This window comes from Ambystoma mexicanum, chromosome 5q (genome assembly GCF_040938575.1).
Source record: "Ambystoma mexicanum isolate Mex_15411 chromosome 5q, UKY_AmexF1_1, whole genome shotgun sequence".
In the NCBI taxonomy this organism is placed as follows: Eukaryota; Metazoa; Chordata; class Amphibia; order Caudata; family Ambystomatidae; genus Ambystoma; species Ambystoma mexicanum.
The window spans coordinates 59619369-59641308 of NC_090933.1; the positions used below are offsets into that span (position 1 = coordinate 59619369).

General features: G+C 46.6%; 1 protein-coding gene across 4 annotated transcripts in view; it reads right to left on the reverse strand.

Annotated features, from left to right (window-relative positions):
• The window catches only part of RPRD1A (regulation of nuclear pre-mRNA domain containing 1A), an 897566-nt gene that overhangs the window by 512473 nt on the left and 363153 nt on the right, over positions 1-21940 (reverse strand). For 3 of the 4 annotated variants that reach the window (XM_069620526.1, XM_069620529.1, XM_069620528.1), the window contains one exon: positions 11115-11207. The exons of the other annotated variant lie outside the window; for it this stretch is intronic. In XM_069620526.1, the coding sequence (XP_069476627.1) occupies positions 11115-11207 (93 nt within the window). The remainder of the gene's footprint in view (positions 1-11114; positions 11208-21940) is intronic. 4 annotated transcript variants of the gene reach the window in all.

The following is a 21940-nucleotide window of genomic DNA, read 5'->3' on the forward strand; positions in this document are numbered from 1 at the left end:
TCCAGTTCCTGGGGGTGGACCAGTGCGGGAGGATTACTTGGGTGAGGGGTCTTCAGGTAGTGGGACACTGGATGGCGAGACAGTATGCCCTTCCCTGTAACACCTTTACACCATCCGATCAGGTGGGATACTTAGGAACTTACCTCCCAAACCCTTTTATAACACAAACACTTTCTCACGGACAGCTCGCTATGAGAGAAAACGGACTAACACCCGAGCCGTATACCTGACATGTCCCAACACAAGGGTCAGGCAATTACTGAACATCACACACACCTGACTGCCATTACACTTCCCCCACACAGATAAAAGGCTGAAGCACGAGAGCACACTCTGTGCAAGGCAAAGCCACAAGGAAGCAGCAGTTCCAAGATGGCAGTTTAACACAAGGAGAAAAACGGCAAAACAGAAGGGCATCACAAGGAGGGAAGTGCCCTTGACCTTTTCGGCGGGAAACTTACTTTCAGGACCCCTTGAGAATAGAAAGCATAAGACCAAGAAGCTAGGCTGAAGAATCCTGCATTGTGTGTCTTAGGTACTCAGGGCCCTCCAGCATCGATAATCAAGGCAGGCAGAATCGCTTTCCGTCGTGGTACTGTCCTTGGCTACTACAACAAAGCAGTGCCAGTCAAAGCAACACAGCCGGTGAGTCGGGGAGACTAATGCCCGACCGGTCTGTGTTGAAGGCAAGGCTGCAAGCAGCAACATTGTATGGTGAACGCTGAAGCGAGCAGTGTATGAAACGCATGGGATAAACAATGCGAGAAAAATTGAACAACAGATGAGTGATTGAACTTTGAAACCAAGATACAATACCTTTGACAGAGTGGTCCGGCACTGCGTGTGTGCTCATTCGAAGGTCTCTGTAAGGTATCTAACAGAAAGTCAACAAAGGTGAAAGAGTGGCAAAGAACTGTGCATCGAAGTGGTCCTGCAACGGGTCAAGCTAAATCTTGTGCACAATCAAAAGTCTTCAATGTTGATACTACCAAGAAAGTTGATGACAAAGTAGTTGAAAGTTGGTCCGAGCCCGAAAGAGGGAGATCAATTAAAAGCTTTGGGATAAAGCAAGTTTGTGTTAAAATGAATTAAATTGGACCGAGCCTGGCGGAAGGAGATTGACTGAACATTGTGTTAAAACGGACCTGAGCCCAGCTGAGGGGGATATTGGGTGAATAGTGAATTGCCTGAGAAATTGAGTATGTGTGAGATTCTGAGAGGAAAACAACATATTCTTTGTCACATCAGGCCCTCTGAAAGAAAAGACTTTGAAAGGCAAAGAGATTTGGCCCACCAAATGAAGTGTGTGCATGAGAGGGGCAGTGGGTCGGACACGCAGCAGGTCAGGTTTGCTTGGATGGCTAGTTCCTGGTATAGTAGGAATAACGGCGACGCTGGTTTCACCGGTACAATTGTGTCTTGGTCTTGTAAGTGTCTGTCGCTGGGTAAAATGGGGACCTGTGTGAGGGTGACTGGTATGAAAGCAGATAAGTCTTGTACGTTCTGCTGTGATCAAAAGGGCATTGTTCCTCCTGTATATAAATAATAATAAAAAATAGTACTGGTTTGTCCTGGAGAAACAGGATTTTACTGATCAAAAGGACTGGCAGTGTGCAGTCTCTGCGTCGGCTTTGATGATCTGCAAGGTCTCATAAACCTTCTTCGCAAAGAGGTTGATCCCATTAAAAGGCATGCCCACCACTTTTACCTGGACTACTGCTCAAAGGTTGGCGGCCTTGATCCAGCCCTGCCTGCGCAGGACAGCGCCATTTCCAAACAGTCGGAAACCTGTGTCGCCGATGTCAATGGAGATGGCGAAAGTGTGATCTGAAGCCAGCTCCCCCTCTCAAAGAAGGGAAAATTACCCCTTTTTACTTTCAGACAGGAATTCAAGAATAGGGCCCATCTTGAACCACAGTTCTCATTCGTATCTGGACAGAATGGCCATTGCATTAGCCACCTTGATGGTTGTGGTGGCTGTAGAGATGACCCTTTTTCCGAAGGCATCCCGATGCTTGCCCTCCTTGTTATGGGAGGGGGACCGGAGCATGTGGATGAGGGGATGAAGGCAACAATTGCAGGCCGCTGCAGACACTATTGAGTCTGGACTGAGTTGTGTTTTGAAACCTTTTGGCACAGTCACCCTAAATGTTTTTATCAAACCTCTCCTTTTTGGGAGGTGCAGAAGGATGGGTTGGTCATGGCTAGCAGACGGGCTTACTATGCGTCTTCAAGCAACAGGATTGCCATAATCAATGTTTGGGGTTGTTCCCGTAGTTGCTAGCGCATGCTTTCTTTCTTCTGGGATTAGGAGTAAAAGTCTTCTTGGCCTTTGACATAAGAGCATGGAACAAACAGAGTTAATCCGGTGGGGAATTTGCAAGGAGGAGCCTCATCCTTAGGTCCAAGTCTTCCGTGCCTGTGGTGTGCATGGAGGCATTGTTGCTTGCAATGTCATCATCCGTATCCCGTGTGGTTGTGTACCAGGACAGCTAGCGGACAGCACTGGGTGGCTGGGGGAGGGGCAGCAGGTGCACCAATTCACCTTGTTGCATTACGGTTGGGGCGAGGTAGCCTGTGTTGCAGTTAAGACACCAAGCACTGCAAGGTGGAGAGAATGTCCATGGAAACGTTGCTACAAGGCTTGACCCTAGGAGGTTGGGCTGCAGGAATGGTAGATGGAACTAACAACGGCACATGAACAGAGAACAACCCTGAATGGGGTGTGCCGGGTGTAGGCAGTAAAGGAAATTATTGTGGAGCTCTTCCATGTATACATTCTTTAGGCCACAGCGAGTAAAGGCCTTGAAGAGGCTCTTTCTCTTGGTCTCCACCATGGTCGATACAGGCCTCACAATTGGAGACTCGAATCCGCTCCAATGGGGTGCCGGCCACTGACAGGAGAAAACCCCATATGCTGGTAGAGTTTAAGATAGTGCATCAGCTTTATAGAATCCCATAAGCTCTACCTCCTTTTTGGTGAACGTGATTCATTCTGCCGTTGCAGACAGAAACCCATTTCTTCAGGTTGGTTTTCCACCTCAGGTACAAATATTTTCTCTACCTCGTGGGTGATCAATCTGGTGTGGACGGGTTTGGACTCAAGCATGTTGTATCTGAAAGCTTTTTCCAGGAGCATTCCATAGCTGGTATTCCGGTCTCTCGACTCCAGCGAGGGTTCATGCTGCGGACTGGGAGCTTCTGGGAGCCTCAGTCCTGAGAAAGTAGTAAAAGAAATCTGACCATAAAAAATGCATCTAGAACTTTGGAAGGGACAGTGGTACCCAAGATTGTACACCACATCACACCTTCATGCGAGCCAGGGACTGGGGGTCTCTCTCAATTCACTCTGCCCTCTTGGGTAGATCAACTCTGGCAAGGGCCTGGGGGGTTGTCTACCCCAGTTTGGGAGAGTTCCCACACTCCCCTCTGAAAATGTCCAGACCTGAACGCTGTCACACATGTGTATTAAACTTAGCTTGGCAGAAGATATTGGACCGTTGGGGCAGGCTGCACTTGGCATATGATGGACAGTGCCTGGCATGAGAGTTTGCACCTTGGCTATGAAGACTGCCTGTCATACAATGCTTTATCTGGTGTATGATGGCAGTGCTTCAAGATTTGTATAGACACTTGAGGCATGAGTGGCTATTCCTTGGATACAAGGAGCATACGTGGTATTTGAGGAAAAACTTGAATAATAGAAGAAAAAGGAGAGACTGAGAAAGAAAGGTGTGGAGATGAGTGCCAGAAGACCCTTGCATACCGGCACACAAAGGCTGCGAGCAAATAGGGAGAAAGGATGGAATACTGGATTAACAGCAGCAAATCACAGACTCTTGTGAATGAACCAGGAGCATTTGTGTGCCTAAGACAGACACAGGGCCTCTATTGGGAGAGGAAGTTAGGGAAGCATGAATAAAGCCATTGACGACTCAGCAAAGAACCCTGGAGAAAAACCTGTTCCTCCCACGTACTCCTCATCTTAGATATATATCTATATCTTCAGCTTTGCTGCTTCAGACATTTTTTCTCTCAACCAGAGGGCGCTCCACTCGAGGCTGCAGCGTCAATGTCCCTCAGCGGCATCCGTCGAGCGCCAACGTCATCCGCTGTATAAACGCCTCAAGCGCGCCTGTTCGCCGCATTTGTTTTTTCGTATATTGTAGCCAATGGATAGTAGTTAATGGTGTGCCTCTTTTGACCCAAGCCTTAAAGGAATTTCAAGTGTAAACCACGTAAACTGTACTGTGGGGTAGGTTGGGAGGGTCGATGAGGAATACGTGGGATGAACATCCAATCGAAAGAAAGTTACAGTTGGTAAGTAACTTGTTCTTCTAATGGATTGTGTTCTCCCACGTATTCCTCAACTTAAGATAGACTCTCAAAGTAGTTTTGTATCGGAGGTGGGATACAGACATTTTAGCCATGTACAGAATGAAGTACTGATTTAGCAAAAAGACCTCCTTGTGAAGAAGTCTAATCTAGAGCATAATGTTTTATAAAAGTGTGCATGGATGACCATGTGGCTGCTGCACAAATATCTTGCACAGGGACACCCTTTGAAGTGCTGTTGAAGTTGCCATGCCCCTAGTTGAATAAGCCCTCAGCCCATCTGGAGGATCTTTCCCAGCTAATCTATAAAATTCGGTTATAGCCAAAATTATCCATCTAGATAATGTGTGTTTAGTCACGGCTAGTCCCAATTTGCGGCCAGTGTATCCTACAAAACGTTGGTCACACTGACATCATTTTGCCAATCTTGAAATATAGAAGCTGGGAGCCCTTCTAGGATCTAATCTATGTAGACTTTCCTCTTCCTTACTTGAGTGAGGAGGAGGGTAAAAAGTAGGCAGTGTTATTTTTTGCGACAGGTGAAAATCTGAGACAATTCTTTGGCAAAAAAGAGGGTTTTACCCTAAGGACCACTTTATCTTTATAAAAGACGGTGTGAGGAGGCCCGCTAGAAAGTGCCTGCAACTCACTTGCGGGCTGATGTAATTGCCACAAGAAGTATTGTTTTTAAAGTAAGGAGCCTTAACGGAAAAGAATGTAAAGGCTCAAATGGGATGCACGTGAGGAACTTTAGTACTAAGTTTGGTTGTATACTAATTGACCTTTTCACAACTGACCTCGGAATATTGACCTTCTGAGAATTGACCTAATTTAGAAGGTCAATTAGGAAATATATGCAGGTGGAAACCCCCACAATCCCCCCACCCAATACAAATCCTCCTGCAACCCCCCACCCAATCTATTTATAATCCAAAACCAACCCAATACATATAGAAAATGACTAAAATAATATAAAGGTCAATTGTGCACTATAATTAGGTCAATTGTAAAAGGTCAATTTGGGTAATACCCTTAGTTTGAGTCCCACACAGGTACTTGAAAAGGTATTGGAGGAAAAACATTTAGACCTCTTAAGAATTGAGTTATCAAAAAGGTATCTTAAAGTAAGATTCTTCCTCCGAGGAGCACTTGAAAATAGATAGCGCTGCTAAATAACCTTTTATAGTGCCAACCCGGAGCCCCAGATTAGCCAAGCGTAACAGAAAAGACAATATCGTGGGAATATTACATTGCAATGGGTCCACATTCTTATCTCCGCACCAGTTACTGAACCTGTTCCAACGACAATGATACAGAGATTTAGTTGCTGGCCTTCTGGCCGAAAGCAAGATCTCCATGACGTCATCCGTAAGTTCCCAATCCTTGTATCACAACCTCTCAGAAGCCATGCGTGAAGGTTGAATGTCTTGACCTCTGGATGGAGACCTTGCTCTTGCGAGAGAAGGTCCTCTCTTTTTGGAAGACATATTGGAGGGCAGATGGACATGTCCAGAAGGTCCGGGTACCGCGTTCTCCTTGCCCCAATCTGGGGCAATTAGGATCATGATTTTCCTGAATTTTCTCAACCTCCCGATTACTTGAGCGATCCCAGGGACTGGAGGAAACTCGTATATAAGTGGAAATTCCCAGTCCACTACGAACACATCCCCTAGAGCTCCTCTCTGAGTAAATTCCCTTGAGCAGTACAGTTTGCACTTCCTGTTGACACTGGTCACGAACAGATCCACTTGCGGGGTTCCCCTAAGGGCGAAGATCTCTTGAAGGATTTCCTGAGTTATTTCCCACTCGTGGGAAACTGTGCTCTGCCTGCTCAGAGCGTCCGCCGCTGTGTTTTGCTCTCCGGCAAGATGTACTGCTGACAGAGATCCCTTCTTGTATTGCCCAGAACCAGAGCTGCATTGCTTCACTGCACAGTGGTAGTGACCCTACTCCTCCTCTCTTGTTGAGGTAGTACATGGCCACCGTGTTGTCCATCATTATCAGGACATTCTTTCACCGTACAGAGGGCAGGAAGGCCTTCAGAGCTAGTGTGATTGCCCTCAGCTCCAATAGGTTGATGTGTAGTTTGGAGACCAACAACCGCTGATTGTCAACTCGTTGGTGTGAGCTCCCCACCCTGTGAGTGAGGCGTCCGTCACTATTGTTATCTCCGGCCATGGTTGCCAAAAAGATTCTCCTTGAGGATATGTTCCCTGCAAGCCCACCATTGCAGATCCTGTGCTACTCTGGCTGGTACTTGCAAAAGATCTGAAATTACCCCTGAAAATTGGGACAATTGAGTCCTGACGGCCCATTGAAGGGATCTCATCCTCAATCTGGCTTCTGGCACCAGAAAAATGCAGGATGCCATAAGACCGAGCAACCTGAGAAAATCGAAGGCCAGTAGATACTGGGCATTCTGGAATTTTATTACCATCTGCAGAACATGGTGAGCTCTCGTCGGGAGGCGAGGTTAAGCATCCTGAAGGTCCAATGATACCAACCAGTCTTGGAGTTGGAGAGCCTGAAGGATCTGAGAAAGCGTGACCATCTTGAACTTGTCCTTCCTGAGGAACTTGTTCAAGCTTCTCAAGTCCAAGATGGGTCTCAATCCTCTGTCCTTTGGTATGAGGAAATATGGGAAATACCAACCCTTGTTCCTTTCCGCTACAGGTACACGTTCTATTGAACCTTTCTGTAGCAGGGTTAAGATTTCCTGCAACAGGAGCGGATCTGGATGTTTGACAGAGTTGTATCCCGGCGGGTGATTCTGAGGTTTCTTTTGAAAAGGAAGGCAGTAACCTTGGGATACTGTTTCCAGTGCCCAAGTATCTGAAGTAATGCCCTGCCATTCTTCCAGATGCTGTGAGATCCTGCCTCCCACTGGGGTCTTGTGGGTCAAAACCCAGCTGCAGCAGCGGCTGAAGGGACAGATCTAGCACCTTTCCCTCTCCACCGAGGAAATTTCCTTTGCTCTCTCTGACTAGCCTGTCCCCTTCCTTCTCCAAATGAGGAATAAAATCAAAAGAGACGACCCCTACACGAAGATGAGCCTGTATAGGTGCGTTGCTGTGTGTCATAGCGGCACTGAGTGATTTTGCCGCCGCTTTGGAGGTCTGCAGCTTCTCTTGCTGCCAAACAACCTAGAGCAGTCAAATTGCATATCAAGAAGCCTAGATTGCACATCCGGTGCAAAACCTGACTTTCTTAGCCACGCAAATCTGCTAGCACCGTACTAGACGCCATGGACCTACTGATACTGTCAGCTGTGTCCAAACCCGATTGAAGGCATTCCCCCGAAGCCTCCTTTCCATCCCTTAGTATGGATAGGAACCCTTCACGTTCCTCACCTTCAGGGATGTGTTCAGCTGCAGCTGACATGCAGTCCCACAGGGTATGTATAAAACTTGCAAGGGTGCAAGATACATTTGTGGATTTTAAAGCCATGCTCCCCGACGTAAATAATCTTTCTGGCCCATGCATCAATCTTTTTATCATCCCTATCCGGGGGAATTGTAGGGTATGCAACATTTCTAGTAGAGGTAGCTGCTTGAACTACCAGACTTTCAGGTGATGGGGCTTTACTCAAATATTCTGGATCTGAGGAACAGGGTCTATATTTTGACACATACTCATTTACTGCCGGAATAAATTCAGGGTTTTCCCATTCAGTGTTAACCTTCCTTTGTAAGGCTACATGAAAAGGTAGGATGGGGTCTTGCTTAGGTCCTCCTGAAAGGAGGTCAGTCATATCATCCTCCCGATAGACAGGTGAATTTCTACTCCATCCCATGAATTCAGTTACATGGTACATCAATTTTCTATATCCCACATCAGCATGCTTAGATGGGTCAGTCTTTTCAAATTCATATTCTGGAGATGTATCCAGACCATGTGCTGACTGCAAGCACTCATAAGTCTTGCATCATAGATTGAGGGTCAATGAACTCCTCAGGAACTTGCTTTGTACCAAATTTCAAACCAGCAGGTGAAACGTCTTCTTCTGCTGATGAATCTCCTTCATATATGGAGGGCATGGTTCTAAAGAAATCATGTCTAGTTTCTGGATGAAACACCTTTTCAGGTGGCATAGACTTCGACACAGGTGTCGATTTTGTAATTGGAGTGAACGAAGACGTCGACAAAAGCGTTGATGGCGTCGATGTTGTAGTCATCACCCTTGATATCGTCAAGGTAATTTTTGACACCTTCGAATGAATGGTCGACCCCGTCAAAGGAAATGTCGAGACCATCGACAACGTCGAAGGAGCCTTTGACACAGTCGACTATGCACTCGACGTAACCTTTTTGGGTTGTCGACACCTTGTGCACGACCGCCTTTGATAGAGGCTTTGAGGACGTTTTAGACGAGGACTTTGATGGCGTATGAGAGTCTGACACCATTTTCTTGAGTTTTACCTCTGTTTTATGCACCGGTATGCTTTTTTTTATGAGGTGTCAGGGAAGATTCCCTGGACGACACCCTTGACGATTTTTTGTCGGATTCTCTCGTCTTAGATCTTCCCCTGTCACTTTTTTCTTTAAAACATTTTTTAGGGGCATGGTCTTCGTTAGACTGAGGGAGTCTGGCCCGCATTCTCAAAAATCTTTAGCATAGATGCTCTGAAAGCTTCTCACTTTCTTGGGGAGTCATGTCTTGACGGACATGTTATGATTTCCTCAGACGACGTCGAGGAAGAGGGAGACCGGTGTCTTTTCTTTGCCTTTTTTGAAGAAGAGCACTTCCTGTATCTACTCCTCGACATAGATTTTTTATGACGTTTTGATTTAGACTCAGCCGAGTCTTATCTCCCTCTCAAAGAAAACGTCCAGGATTCCTCCCCCACAGCCAGTTTACCTCTCCATTCCTTTAAGGCCTTATGGGTCATCGACTGACAGGAACCGCACTCGTCTATACGGTGGTCGGAATTGAGGCACCAGAGGCAATTCCGATGGGGATCAGTCAGCGTCATCTTTCTCCCACATTTCTCGCATTTCTTGAAGCAAGTCTTCGGTGTGGAAGGATTAGATGAAGACGGCATTATCATATGAACTGAAGCGCTGTTTTCTCGATCCGAAGCAAATCTAACGGAAAAACGCAACTGAGGCCAACGGGCACGCTCAAGGCATTTATACAGTGGATGGCGTCAGCGCTCGACGGATGCCACCGAGGGACATCGACGCCGCAGCCTCTGGTGGAGCGAGAGAAAAGATTTCCGTAGCAGCAAAGCTGAAGGTAAGGATATATATCTAAGATGAGGAATACGTGGGAAGACAATCCATTCAAATGCGTGTTTTCAGCCTGATCTCAAAATGGCTGCCTGTCTGAAGATTCAAAGCCACAGGAGCAGGAGAGAGGAAAAGAAGGAATCAAGACAGCGTGAGACCAATAGTGAGGAGCATTGCAAAGGAAGTACAATTAACCAATCCCTGGAAGCAAAGGCAAACAGGGGTCTATCAAAGAGGTAAAGACAAATGAGTTTGAGGAGACCAACATCACGAGGCAGAGCGACCAGGAGTGCACTTGTAAGTGCCAGAGGGGGCCTAAATAGAGGGCTGAGGGCCAACAGACGCCCTTGTCAGAAGAGCATGGGCATTCCTGGGACAGTGTCTCTACATGGTGGAAACCCTGAAACACTACATCCCATACCAGAGAGTGAGCGGGCAGGAGAGTAGGTGATACCTGTGAAAACAGAGTAAAAGCACCCTAACTGCAACCACAAATCAGGAAGCAGTGTGCAGCCTTTAACGCGGTAAGAGGGACCATAACGCCTGGTACGGCACAATATGTCCGCTCCCATACAGACTGCCCTTACAAAGTAAATCAGGGAAAATTCTTTGCAGTAAGTCTGGATCTTTTAACTCGTGTTCTCCCTTGCTTCATAACTGGTTTGTGATTTGTATGCACTCCCACATACATCATGAATCTCTGCTAAAAGATGTGCTATCACTTAAGCTTCTGGAATGGGGACCGAACCCTATACAGCATCAAATCAAAACCCGGCTACTGTGCATGTTGCTCCCCCCTTTATATTATGAGATGTTGGGTCAGGGCATGTGGGAAGGATGAGGCTTGTGAAGGAGTAAGAACAAGAAAAAGGAATCACCATGCAAGTCATTTTTCCTTTTTCCGTCATATACTCCCCCACACCCCCCCCCTGCCTGCCCGCCCGCCCGCAATTGCCAACCTGAAAAGGACCAGATTAAGCCATTCTTAAGTTGTGGATCCAGCAATGTAATTCATAGTAAATTTACTGAGTCAGAAACCAACAGTTGCGAACAATTAAATGTATGCTGCCTTTCATTCCTTCAGTTCATTTATAAGTCACAAAATATTTCCTTTCAGAACATTCATCAAAAGAAAACACCATCATGCGTTAACTGCAATCAAAATAAACATGATACTTTGTCATTAATATCGAAGGTCTACACCTGCTTCAATTGACATGCAATGTAGCTTCGAAATGCGGGCCAGCCTGATGTTCAAGACCTAGTGCTATGCTGGACATACACCCACCCGAAATATTTGTGCCCAAGTTTCTTAATAAATGGACATGCAGATCATTAAGAATCAGCTATTTATTTATGGTGGAGTTCAATTTATGTTAGTAATCGTGCTCTTCCCTGGTAAATCAAAAGCCGTGAATGAGTGTGGGGTTAAACAGTTGTGAGAAAAGTGAAAACACCCATAAAGCCAATTAGGGCGACAAAGGTATTTAATGTTCAGAATGTTAGCATAGCCTAGATTTAACATTAATATGGTCTTATTCAATGCTTACCCCTGAATAGGGTCGGGCAATGTACAATTTTTCAGCAAAAAGATCCTTGCAAGGTGAAATAATTCTTCCACAATTCAATTTTGGGTGGACTGGCTGTGGACAAAATAAATACATATTTGAATGAGCTTAGTTATTGGGGCCAAACCTCATAACGTTTCACTATTGTTTGGTAGAACGATTACCTTGCCAATTCCAGGTTCTTACCCCCCTCATAAATGACCAAAGAGCATTTTAGGGGTTTTGTTGCAATTTGCACATCATTTGGTGCAAGGAAGGTATGCTAAAGTCCACCTATTTTTCAACATTTCAGGAATGTAGCCTCTGAAAGATATACAAGACTGCATGCCATATGGTCAACTGGGTCACAGTGTATTGCTCTGAACAGCTTTTGTTAAGGTCTGTAGTAGGCTGAGAAATTACACACATGACACCAGAATTTAAGTTTGGTAACAGGCAGACGTTTATTCTTTAGTTGAACATGTATGGTTGGGCCAAATGCCTAAAGGGGCAAAGGATTTTCTGTAAAACTAATAGTGCTGGTAAAGGTAAAACAGTATCTGGGATGGTCCTAACGAAAAGTGGTTCTCTTAGCATTCAACAATTTTAAATCAAATGTTCTAAATAGATGTTAAACTTATTCAACAGTCCTCGTTCCCCCTTCAGGACACCGTAGTCTACAACCTGATCTTAAATCTTTTAGCCTCCAGTCTACTGTAACGTTACAACACAAATGTTCCAACATTCGGCAAAAAAGGCAGTTGTGATTAGTGTGAGACACCAGAAGGTGTCTCACCCGCTAGTCCCTGGGGATCTCTTTTTCAGGTGGCCAGGGCACGGCCCTCGCCTTTGGATCCAGACCCTGTGTGGGGTCTTCAGGGGGTTTAACACCCGATGGCGAGACTAGGTACCCCCACCCTGTTAACACCCTTAGTCCATCCTACCAGTATACCTGGAAATTAACTCCCCCCCCCCTTCTCTACACAAACAATTTAACAGACAGTTCGCTCTGGGAGAAAACAGACTCACCTAAGCATTGTACCCAACATGTCCCACTACTATGATCAGGCAAAGTCAGGCAATTACTGTTAACAAGCCACACCCGACTTCCATTAAGCTTACCCACACAGAAGAAAAGGCGGAGCACAAGAACACTCTGAGCGAGGCAAAGCACACAAAGGAACAGCGTTTTCCAAACGGCAGCTGAACGAGGGGAGAAAGGCGGCAAACTGAGAAGGGAGAGCATGGAGGGAAGATACCCTTGACCTGTCCGACGAGAAACCGTTATTTTCTAGATGCTTTCAGATTAAAAGCCATAAGGCCAGGAAACCAGACTGAAGAATCCTGCATTGTGTGCCAGAGATAGCTGGGGCCCTCCTGCATGACTGGCTGAGTCAGGGAGCAGCAGCAGCCGCTGTGGTACCGTCCTTGGCTCCAGGATCAAAGCAGACCAGAGAAATCAAGACAGTCAGTGAGTTAGGGAGACTGATGCAAGACCAGTCTGTGTTGAAGTCAAGGTTGCAAGTGGCAACATCGTGTGAAGAGCGAAGAATAATTAATGTGTGTGATTAAAGACGTGAGTAAAGCTAAATTGCTTATGAATGTTTGAACTTTAATATGAATTAGAGAAGGTACGAGACAAAGTAAGTGGTCCGGCACCGCAGGTGTGCTCAATCGAAGGTCTCTTATGTACCCAAGAAGTGGCAGAAACAAAAGCAATAAAGTGAAACTTATGGATGAAGTCAATAGAAGTGGTGCTGCAATGGTTTAAGAAAAATCCATTGCACAGTCGAAAGTCTTTGAATTTTGAGAACAAAAAGAAAGCAAATAAATTAAGAATATAAGGTCCAAGCACGATCGAGGGAGACCAATTGTGAACTTGGGTTTAAGGGGGTCTGAGAACTTGTGAATGTGAAAATCCTGAAGGGAAAGGAACTTCGGTACTTGTTTGTTATGCCAGGCATTCTGCAATAAGAGACTTTTATTGGGAAAGAGACTTCCAGATATCTATGCTTTGAAATGCATCCTCGTAGCACAGAAGTCAGAGTGTGCGCAAAGCTCGCGCGTGCCACCTTGTCCGGTGCTGAAAACGTGGGGCAGGGAAGCCAACTGCTCAACTATCCTGACATACTGTTTCTTGCACACTTTTCTTTTGCATACATAGTTTTCCCACACCACTTGTATTTTTGTATTTAAAGAACAAGTTACTTACCAACTGGTAACGTTCTTTCGATTGGATGTTCCAACGTATTGCTCAGCTTAGATGTATCCCGTCCAGATTTAGCTGCTTCGGAAAAAAAATTCTGCAGAGGGCGCCATGCATCGAGTCGATGGTCCCTCGAAGGCCACTGTCATCATAGGGTACACAGGTAGCACGCGTGGCGCCCATTAGCATCAGTTCTGTTTTTCCACCCTCACTCTTGTTCTACTGTGTAGATTATGCCGGTAGTCAGGTAACAGCCTTGCGAGAGATGAAGTGGAAATAACCCAGAAAAATCTACAAAGGAGTAGGTTGGGAGGGCGATGAGGAATAGGTTTGAGGAACATCCAATTGAAAGAACGTTACCAGTTGGTAAATAACTTGTTCTTCGAGTGGATTGTGTCCTCCAACGTGTTCCTCATCTTAGATAGACACCCAAAGCAGTATGGCCAATTCTCTGGAGGAGGGAGTAGATTTTTGATACCTTTAAATGGCTGAACATAGTACTGCTTTACCAAAATTCAGCTCCTTAGTCTGGGAAACATCCAGACTATAGAATATTGAAAAAGTATGCAGCGAAGACCAAGTTGCTGCTTCACAAATGGATTTTATGGGAACACCTCTTTGAAGGGCTGGCGAAGAGGCGATGCCTCTGGAGGAATGGGCCCTTAAGCCTTCTGGTGGGTCTTTCTCTGTTAATCTGTAGCATTCTGAGAATCAAAGCACAATCCAACGTGATATAGTTTGCTTTGACACCAATTGACCCAATTTCCTTCCGGTGTAGCCAATGAAAAGTTGATTATCCACTCTAAGCTTGGAAAATCTAGAAATGTAAAAGCTTAGAGCTCTTCTCGGGTCAACTGTGCAATCTTTCCTCCTCCTTACTAGGATGAGTTGGAGGGTAGAATGCTGGTAGAACAATATTCTGATTTAAATGAAAATCAGACACAACTTTAGGTAAAAATGAGGGTTTAACCCTTAACACCACTCTGTCCCTATGGAACACAGTATAGGGTGGACCAGAAGAATCTGCCTGCGATTCGCCCACTCTTCTTGCAGATGTTAAAGCAACTAGGAAAGCAGTTTTCCATGTCAGTAGTCTTAATGGACAAGTGTGCAAGGGTTTAAAAGGGGCACACATGAAGAATTTTAGAACCAGATTAAGATCCCAAATTGGTACTTGGAGAAGGTAAGGAGGAAACACATTGGTGAGTCATTTTAAGAATTGTACTACTAAAAGAATTTTGAAATAGGAGCATTCCTCCGGCGAGCGCTTGAAGATGGATGTTAGGGAGAATTCTCTGTAAGGCTAATTTCCCAAACCTAGTGAGTCCCCCCGCAGCTTTGCTGGATTTTTGGGGTTTCTTTTTTCTCTCCTGCTAAGAGTGAGATTCATTTGCTCCCACTCTTAGACATGATTTGAGGTGTTCCTTTAACTTCCCATGTGTATTATGGGCTATGGGGTCTTTTACTCCATAGGGTCTCATGTGTTTTTTTGATGTGGGTTACCCAGCACCCTCCGTGCCGTAACCCAGGGGTGTCGTAGCGACCCCCCAACATAGACTCCATACCCTGGGACTGACTACTGTCTCCCAGGGTATGTAAAGTCACCATTGGCTTTGCTAGTCCCAAATTATGAACAGAAACCAGTACAAACCATCATATTGTGGACGTACTGGTCGGGGCAATTCGATTGCCCCGGGGTCTGTTGTTCGAGGGGGCACGTCTCCGTCCACCCTGATCGAGTTTTGGCTGGTGGCAGTGGATACTACTTTTTATATTCGACCGTGAATATATATATCTATGGGATTTTCCCATTGTTCGAGGCTACCAACTTTAATTATTTAATTCTTATAGCCTCGAACATACCGCCCGTTTATTTATTTAATATTAATTTGCCGGTTGGTATTTTTTGCCAGAACTCGATTCTAAAATGGCGTTTGTGTTCTCTTCTGTGACTCCAAACCAAGTCGAGCCCTTTGTTCCACTTTTTGGCGGGCTTCTCCACAGAAGCCTTCAAAAGTGGTGCCACTCTGTCTGGGTACCACAGGGGGTGTGGGAGGGGGTTTAGGCACCCTGGACTGAGTTACCTTGGTAACTCAAGTCGCACTCTTGTGTGATTGGCCCAAGTGGTGAGCCGGCCGGCTCACCACTTAGCATGTTTGATTGACAGCTAGGCTGAGTGAATGGAGGTGTGCTGCATAAAAGCAGGGCTTTGGGGACTGGAACTTCAGAAGTCGCCACAGGACCTGAAAATTCGACGGGGGAGAAGCTGAGCCGACCTGCTACGACGACACCACCGGTGGAGCCCTGCTGAACAGACTCACCACTTCCCAACGACAGAGGAGATCTCCCTGCTGGAGAGTCTTCTTCCCCTGACTGGTGAGCACAACCAGTTTACCTTCTTTTCTCGCATCCCAGGACGTCTTGTGGTCGAATTGCCGTGCCAAGCACCCCGGCAACAGGATAGCCACTCACCACTGGACCGCGAATATAAGGAACGCTCCTTTTAATTGAGAACTCCGCGGCTGGTTTCTTCCCTGACAGTGCAATGGACTCCTGCTTTCCTCCCTGACGAGATCCTCTCTTTCCCCGGACGAAGCACCGACTTGCACCCGCTGCCAGGAACAACTGCCCCCGCTGGAGAGTTCTCACCATTTTAAGGTACCGTGTCCGCCAGGCCTCCCTTTCTAAAGATTGCTACAAGGTAACAATAATCCCTTAACTTTCTTGACTGGGCTGGCCGCCTTGACCATCTAACTGGTCCCTTTCTTTTTGGTCCAACTCTTTCTGAACTTATTGCGAGACTTTTGGGCACTTTTAACCGTGTGACCTTGGGCACATTTCGACCGGAGCCTCTTAAAGTGGGTCCGGTCTTGTTAACTTTGACTTTACGGTTTTAACATGCCTTTTTCTCCTACTGTGTTCTTCTGAAAGTGTTGGGATCCGTTTCTATCTTTGCTCTGCCTTTCTCTCTCTTAACCGATTGATTAGAGTGCCATCTTCGTTAAGCGCTCACCGCTATCTGAAAATAAGTGTTGCTTTACTTAAAACTTGTCTAATAATCGTTGAAGGGAGTGTATATCTTTTAGTGACCGTGTTTTTGAATTGCTTGATATTAGTGCCAGTGTGTTTAACTAGATGTGTTTTAAATAAATAATGATATCCCTTTTACACCAAGCTCTGTATACTGCCTAACTCTTCTTGAGGGAAGTCTGACTGCTCAGCCACAGCTACCAAGTGAATCTGTGTGGTACAGACTGCTAGCAAGTGGGTTTACTGCCAAACACCTGTAGTCTTAAATCTTTTGCAGTGGTCCCTAAGGGAACTGCACAGGTTTATGCCTAACAATGGAAAGCGCTGCAAGATAACCTTTAATGGTCCCAACATTTAGGCCTCTATGTGCTAGGGACAAGAGGAAGCATAGCACTTCCGGAATATAACATAGAAAAGGATCAACATTATTTTCTCTGCACCAGTTGCAAAACTTTTTCCAACGGCAACGGTATAGAGATTTTGTTGCTGGTCTTCTTGCCGAAAGCAACACCTCCATGACATCATCTGGAAGGTCCCAATCCTTGTATCTCACCCTTTCAGATACCAGGCGTGATGGTTGAGAATCTTGACCTCTGGATGGAGAACCTGACCCTCTATTTGTGAGAGAAGGTCCTCTCTCTGAGGGGACAGATGGACATGTCTAGAAGGTCCGGGTGCCACGTTCTCCTGGCCCAATCCGGGGCAATTAGGATCATGCGGTTTCCGAACCGTCTCAGTCTCCTGATGACCTGAGGATTGACAGGAATCAGAGGGAACCCATATAATAGTGGGAAGTTCCATTCCACCACAAATGTGTCCCCTAGGGCTCCTTTTGGGGGAAATTCCCTTGAGCAATACCTTTCGCACTCCCGGTTGATTACGGTCGCAAATAGATCTACTTGAGGGGTTCCCCAAAGGGCGAAGATCTCTTGAATGACTTCCTGAGCCAGTTCCCACTTGTGGGACACCGTGCTCTGCCTGCTCAGAGCATCTGCTGTCATATTCTCCTCCCCAGCTAGATGAACTGCCGTTAAGGAGATTCCTTCTTGAATGGCCCAAAACCGGGGCTGCATTGCCTCTCTGCACAGAGTTAGTGACCCTACACCTCCTATTTTGTTTAGATAATGCATGGCCACTGTGTTGTCCGTCATTATCAGGAAATGTTTTCCTCGGACATATGGCAGAAAAGCCTTCAGCGCTAGTATGATTGCTCTCAGCTCTAAAAGGTTGTTGTGTACTTTGGACTCCGATGGAGACCAACGACCGCCGATTGTCAGATCGTTGGCATGAGCTCCCCACCCCATGAGTGAGGCATCCGTCACTACTGTAATCTCCGGCCATGGTTGCCAAAACTGTTCTCCTTTTAGGATATTCTCTGTGCAAGTCAACCACAGAAGATCCTGCCGAACCTTGTTCGGAATCTGAAGAAAATCCGTCATTTGACCTTAGAACTGGGACCATTGAGTCTTTAGAGCCCATTGAAGGGATCTCATCCTCAAGCATGCCTCTGGCACTAGGAAGATGCAGGATGCCATGAGGCCAAGCAAGCTTAAGAAGTCGTATGCCTGGAGATTTTGGGCATATTGGAATATGGAAACCATCTGAAGAATGTCTTGAGCCCTTGACCTGGGAGGCGAGCTCTTTCCCAAGGATGTGTCCAATACAGCCGCTATGTACTGGAGCTGTTGGGAAGGTGTCATTTGTGACTTCTTGAAATTGAGGGAGAAGCCCATTCTGTGGAGAAAGAGGCAGGTGACTTTCAGATGATCCAGTGCTTGTTCGGAAGAATGTGCCCTGATCAACCAATCGTCCAGGTAGGGGTAGACATGAATACCCCCTCTCCTGCGGTGCGCTGCCACCACCATCATCAACTTGGTGAAGAGGTGAAGACCCTCAGGCGGAGGTCAATCCAAATGGCAGGACTCAAAACTGATAGTGTGAGTCACCAACTACGAACCTCAGGTATTTTCTGTACTTGAGATGAATTGGCACATGTAAATAAGCATCCTGGAGGTCCAATGACACCAACCAATCCTGAAGTTGAAGGGCCTGAAGGATCTGAGAAAGAGTGACCATCTTGAACCTGTCCTTCCTGAGGAACTTGTTCAAGCCTCTTAAGTCCAAGATGGGTCTCAATCCTCCGTCCTTTTTGGGAATCAAAAAATACGGGGAGTACCATCCCTTGTTCCTCTCCACTAGAGGTACTGGCTCTATAGCACCTTTCTCCAGCAGGGTTAGAACTTCCTGCTGTAGGAGCGGATCTGAAAACATCAAAGGGTGTCTCCCTGGTGGATTGTTTTGAGGTTGTGGTAGAAAAGGAAGGCAGTAACCTTGGGCTATTATTTCTAGAGCCCAAACATCTGAAATAATGGCTCGCCATTCTTGCAGATGCTGTGACAGCCTGCCTCCCACAGGTGTCTTGTGATGCAAGTCCTTAAAGTGGTTTTATGGCGGTTGCTGCGGCCGCTGATGGCAAGAGGCTGGAGCTGGCTTTGCACGTTTTCCTCGTCCACCGCGAGTGGCCTTTCTCTGGCCCCTTTGACTGGCCATTCCTCTCGCCTTTCCATATGAAGAGTAGTAACGATAGGATCGTCCCCTCCAAGATTGTCCTGGCGCACAAAAAGGCTGAGGTTGCCCAATAGCAGCTCCTAAAGACTTGGCAGCTGCTTTTGCGGTCTGCAACCTCTCAAGGCTTTCGTCAGCCTTTCTGCCAAAAAGGTGAGACCCGTCAAAGGGCATGTTCAGAAGGCGGTTCTGTACGTCTGGTGCGAAACCAGACTTCCGTAACCACGCAAATCTGCGCATTACCGTGCTAGAACCCATGGGCCTGCTCACACTATCTGCAGTGTCCAATCCAGATTGAAGGGATTCCTGCATGGCCTCCTTTCCATCTCTAACAATGGCTAGGAATCCTTCCCTTTCATCCCCCTCTGGTATGTGCTCCGCCACCATTGCAATGCACTCCCACAGTGTGTACGAAAACGTTGCCAAAGCACATGTGGAGTTGGCCGATTTTAGCGTCATATTCCCAGCTGAAAATACCTTGCATGCCCAGCCATCCACACTTATCGTCCCTGTCTGGAGGGATAGAAGGGTACACCACCTTATTTGAAGCTGTGGCTGCCTGGACCAGACTCTCGGGAGTAGGGTGTTTAGACAGATAGCCGGGGTAGCTACTGGTAGGGCGGTATTTTGAAGTAAGGGATTTATTCACTAGAGAAATAGAATCCGGAGTCTCCCAATTTTTGACCAACCTATTTTGCAAGGCTACATGGAAGGGTAGGATTGGATCTTCGGTAGGACCATGGTCCAGTATATCGGTCAAATCATCCTGGATGAATTTGGCTGCTGGTCTAGCCCATCCTAAAGAATCGACCACTTTTGTCATTAGTTGACGGTATGAGGGACTGGCATGCTCTCCTGGTTCTGGCCTGCCAAAATCTGTTTCAGAAGATGTATCAATGCCACTTGCATTATGTAAGGATTCCACCAGGTCCCTCATCCTGCTTTCTTCAGAAATCAGGCATTCTGGGATATTTGGTATACCATATTCCAGCCCAAAAGGTACATTCTCCTCATCAGATCTCTCCTGTTCCTCAAAAATTGAGGTCAGGGACTTAAAAAAATCCTTTCTAGGAAGAGGTTTAAAAACCTTTTCTGGGAGAGGCGGAGGAGGTGTGTTCATAGACTCCGAAGGTATTACAGGCTTTGCAGCCTTCTCTTTTCCTTTTTCTGGTTCAGTTGGCTAAACTGGAGCCTTTGGAACCTTCAGCGCTGAGGGCTTTGGGGTCGATGTCGACAAAGGCATCGATGGCGCCGGAATAGTCGACGGAGTCGGCTTCGAGGGCATCGAGGCGCTCTTCGAAGATTTGCCCTTCGAGGTGTGTTGGGTTTCGGACGGTGTCGGTGACCTCTAGCAGTCGACTCGACTGGTCTTTCTCGCACGGCGACCTGGAAGGTTCTCGATCCTTCCTTCTTCGATCACCGGGGTTCGAGGGTGCGTGAGTGTCAGAGCGATGACGTTCCCGGCCGGCTTCCGAAGAAGGCACGGACCGAGGCTTTGCTTTTTCGAACACCTCCATCATTTTAACTCTGAATGCTTCCCACTCTTCGGAGGAAGAATGTTTTGTGGGGCATTTCATTCTTTTTGGGGATTTGTCCGAGGACGAGGTGGAGGAGGACCTGTGGTGTCTTTTCTCCGATTTTTACATCGAAGATGACGAGCGAAGGGAATCGCTTCGGGACCTGGACAGATGCCTTTCGCGTCAAGAAGACTTCTCCCCACGGGATCTTGACTCGACACTAGAGGCTTTCCGGTCGGATTTACGACCTACCTGTAGTTTTCCCTTCCTCTCTCGCAAGGCCTTCCCAGTCATCACCTGACACTTCGTACAGGCCTCCATGTCGTGGCCTTCCCCGAGACACTACAGACATTCTATGTGCGGGTCCATGATAGACATTATCGAACCGCAAGATTTACACTTTTTGAAACCCGATCGCGGGGTCATAGTCAGCGTCGATGACGAGGACATATCGATATATATATGTAATATTGACTGCGTCACAGAACTCGAGGCGCGCCACATCTCCGAAGCAACATGTACCGCGTAAAAACGGAACTGGAGCCAACGGGTGCAGAGTGTGCTACTTGTATGCCCGATGATGTCACCCTCGACGGAGGCCTTCGAGGGACCATTGACCCGACATCGATGCACAGCGCCCTCTGCCGAATTTCTTTTCCGAAGCAGCTAAAGCTGGATGGAATACATCTAAGATGAGGAATACATTGGCGGACACAATCCACTTGAAGTAAGGATTGGCAACAGGTTTATTAGTATAGGCCCTATTATTTGACAGAGACGCCACTAGGACTAAGTTATCATTTGATGGTCGTAGCTTGCTCCCATCCTTAGATTTAGGGTTAAATAGGCGTTCAATCAACCCATTGAAGTCCCTATGTTATACAAAACCAAGCAAATTATTCTGGGAATGTTCCTGTAGTAGATAGAGTCTGGATTTTCCTTCAGTCTCTGCTTTGAGCTCACTTCTTAGGACTTATCCCAAGCAAGCCATGGATTTCTCTTAAAGCTTTTCCAGGCTTGCTTATTACGGATATGCTTCTCACGGATATACTTCTCACCACCTTCTGTTTCTTTTACTAGTCTGGTCTCTCCCAGAACTTTATGCTCTTCCGGGATTCCCAACAGGTCTTTGCTGGAAATTACGCTCTTTCAGGATTCACGAAAGGTCTCACTTGGATCTTTGCTTTTCCATGATTTGCAACAGGTCCTGTCTGGACGTCGATGTCTTGAGGATTCACAAGCGGTCCTTAGCTTCCTTGGAATTTTCACCTGGTCCCTCCTGGACCTCTACTTCTTCGGGATTCCCAACAGGTCTCTGCATAGACCTCAATCACCATCAAGCCTTTTTCAGGTTGTAGGGCAAGTTTTACTGAAGGTTTTACTTTCTAAATCCACAACTGGCCTCTCTCCCAAGCCTTTGTTTCCAATGTACAGCAGACCTTTCTGCTAGTCCTTGGTATCAACCCAAGGTTGCTGGGGGTAGTCTTCAACCTCTGATTCACACAAGTGGA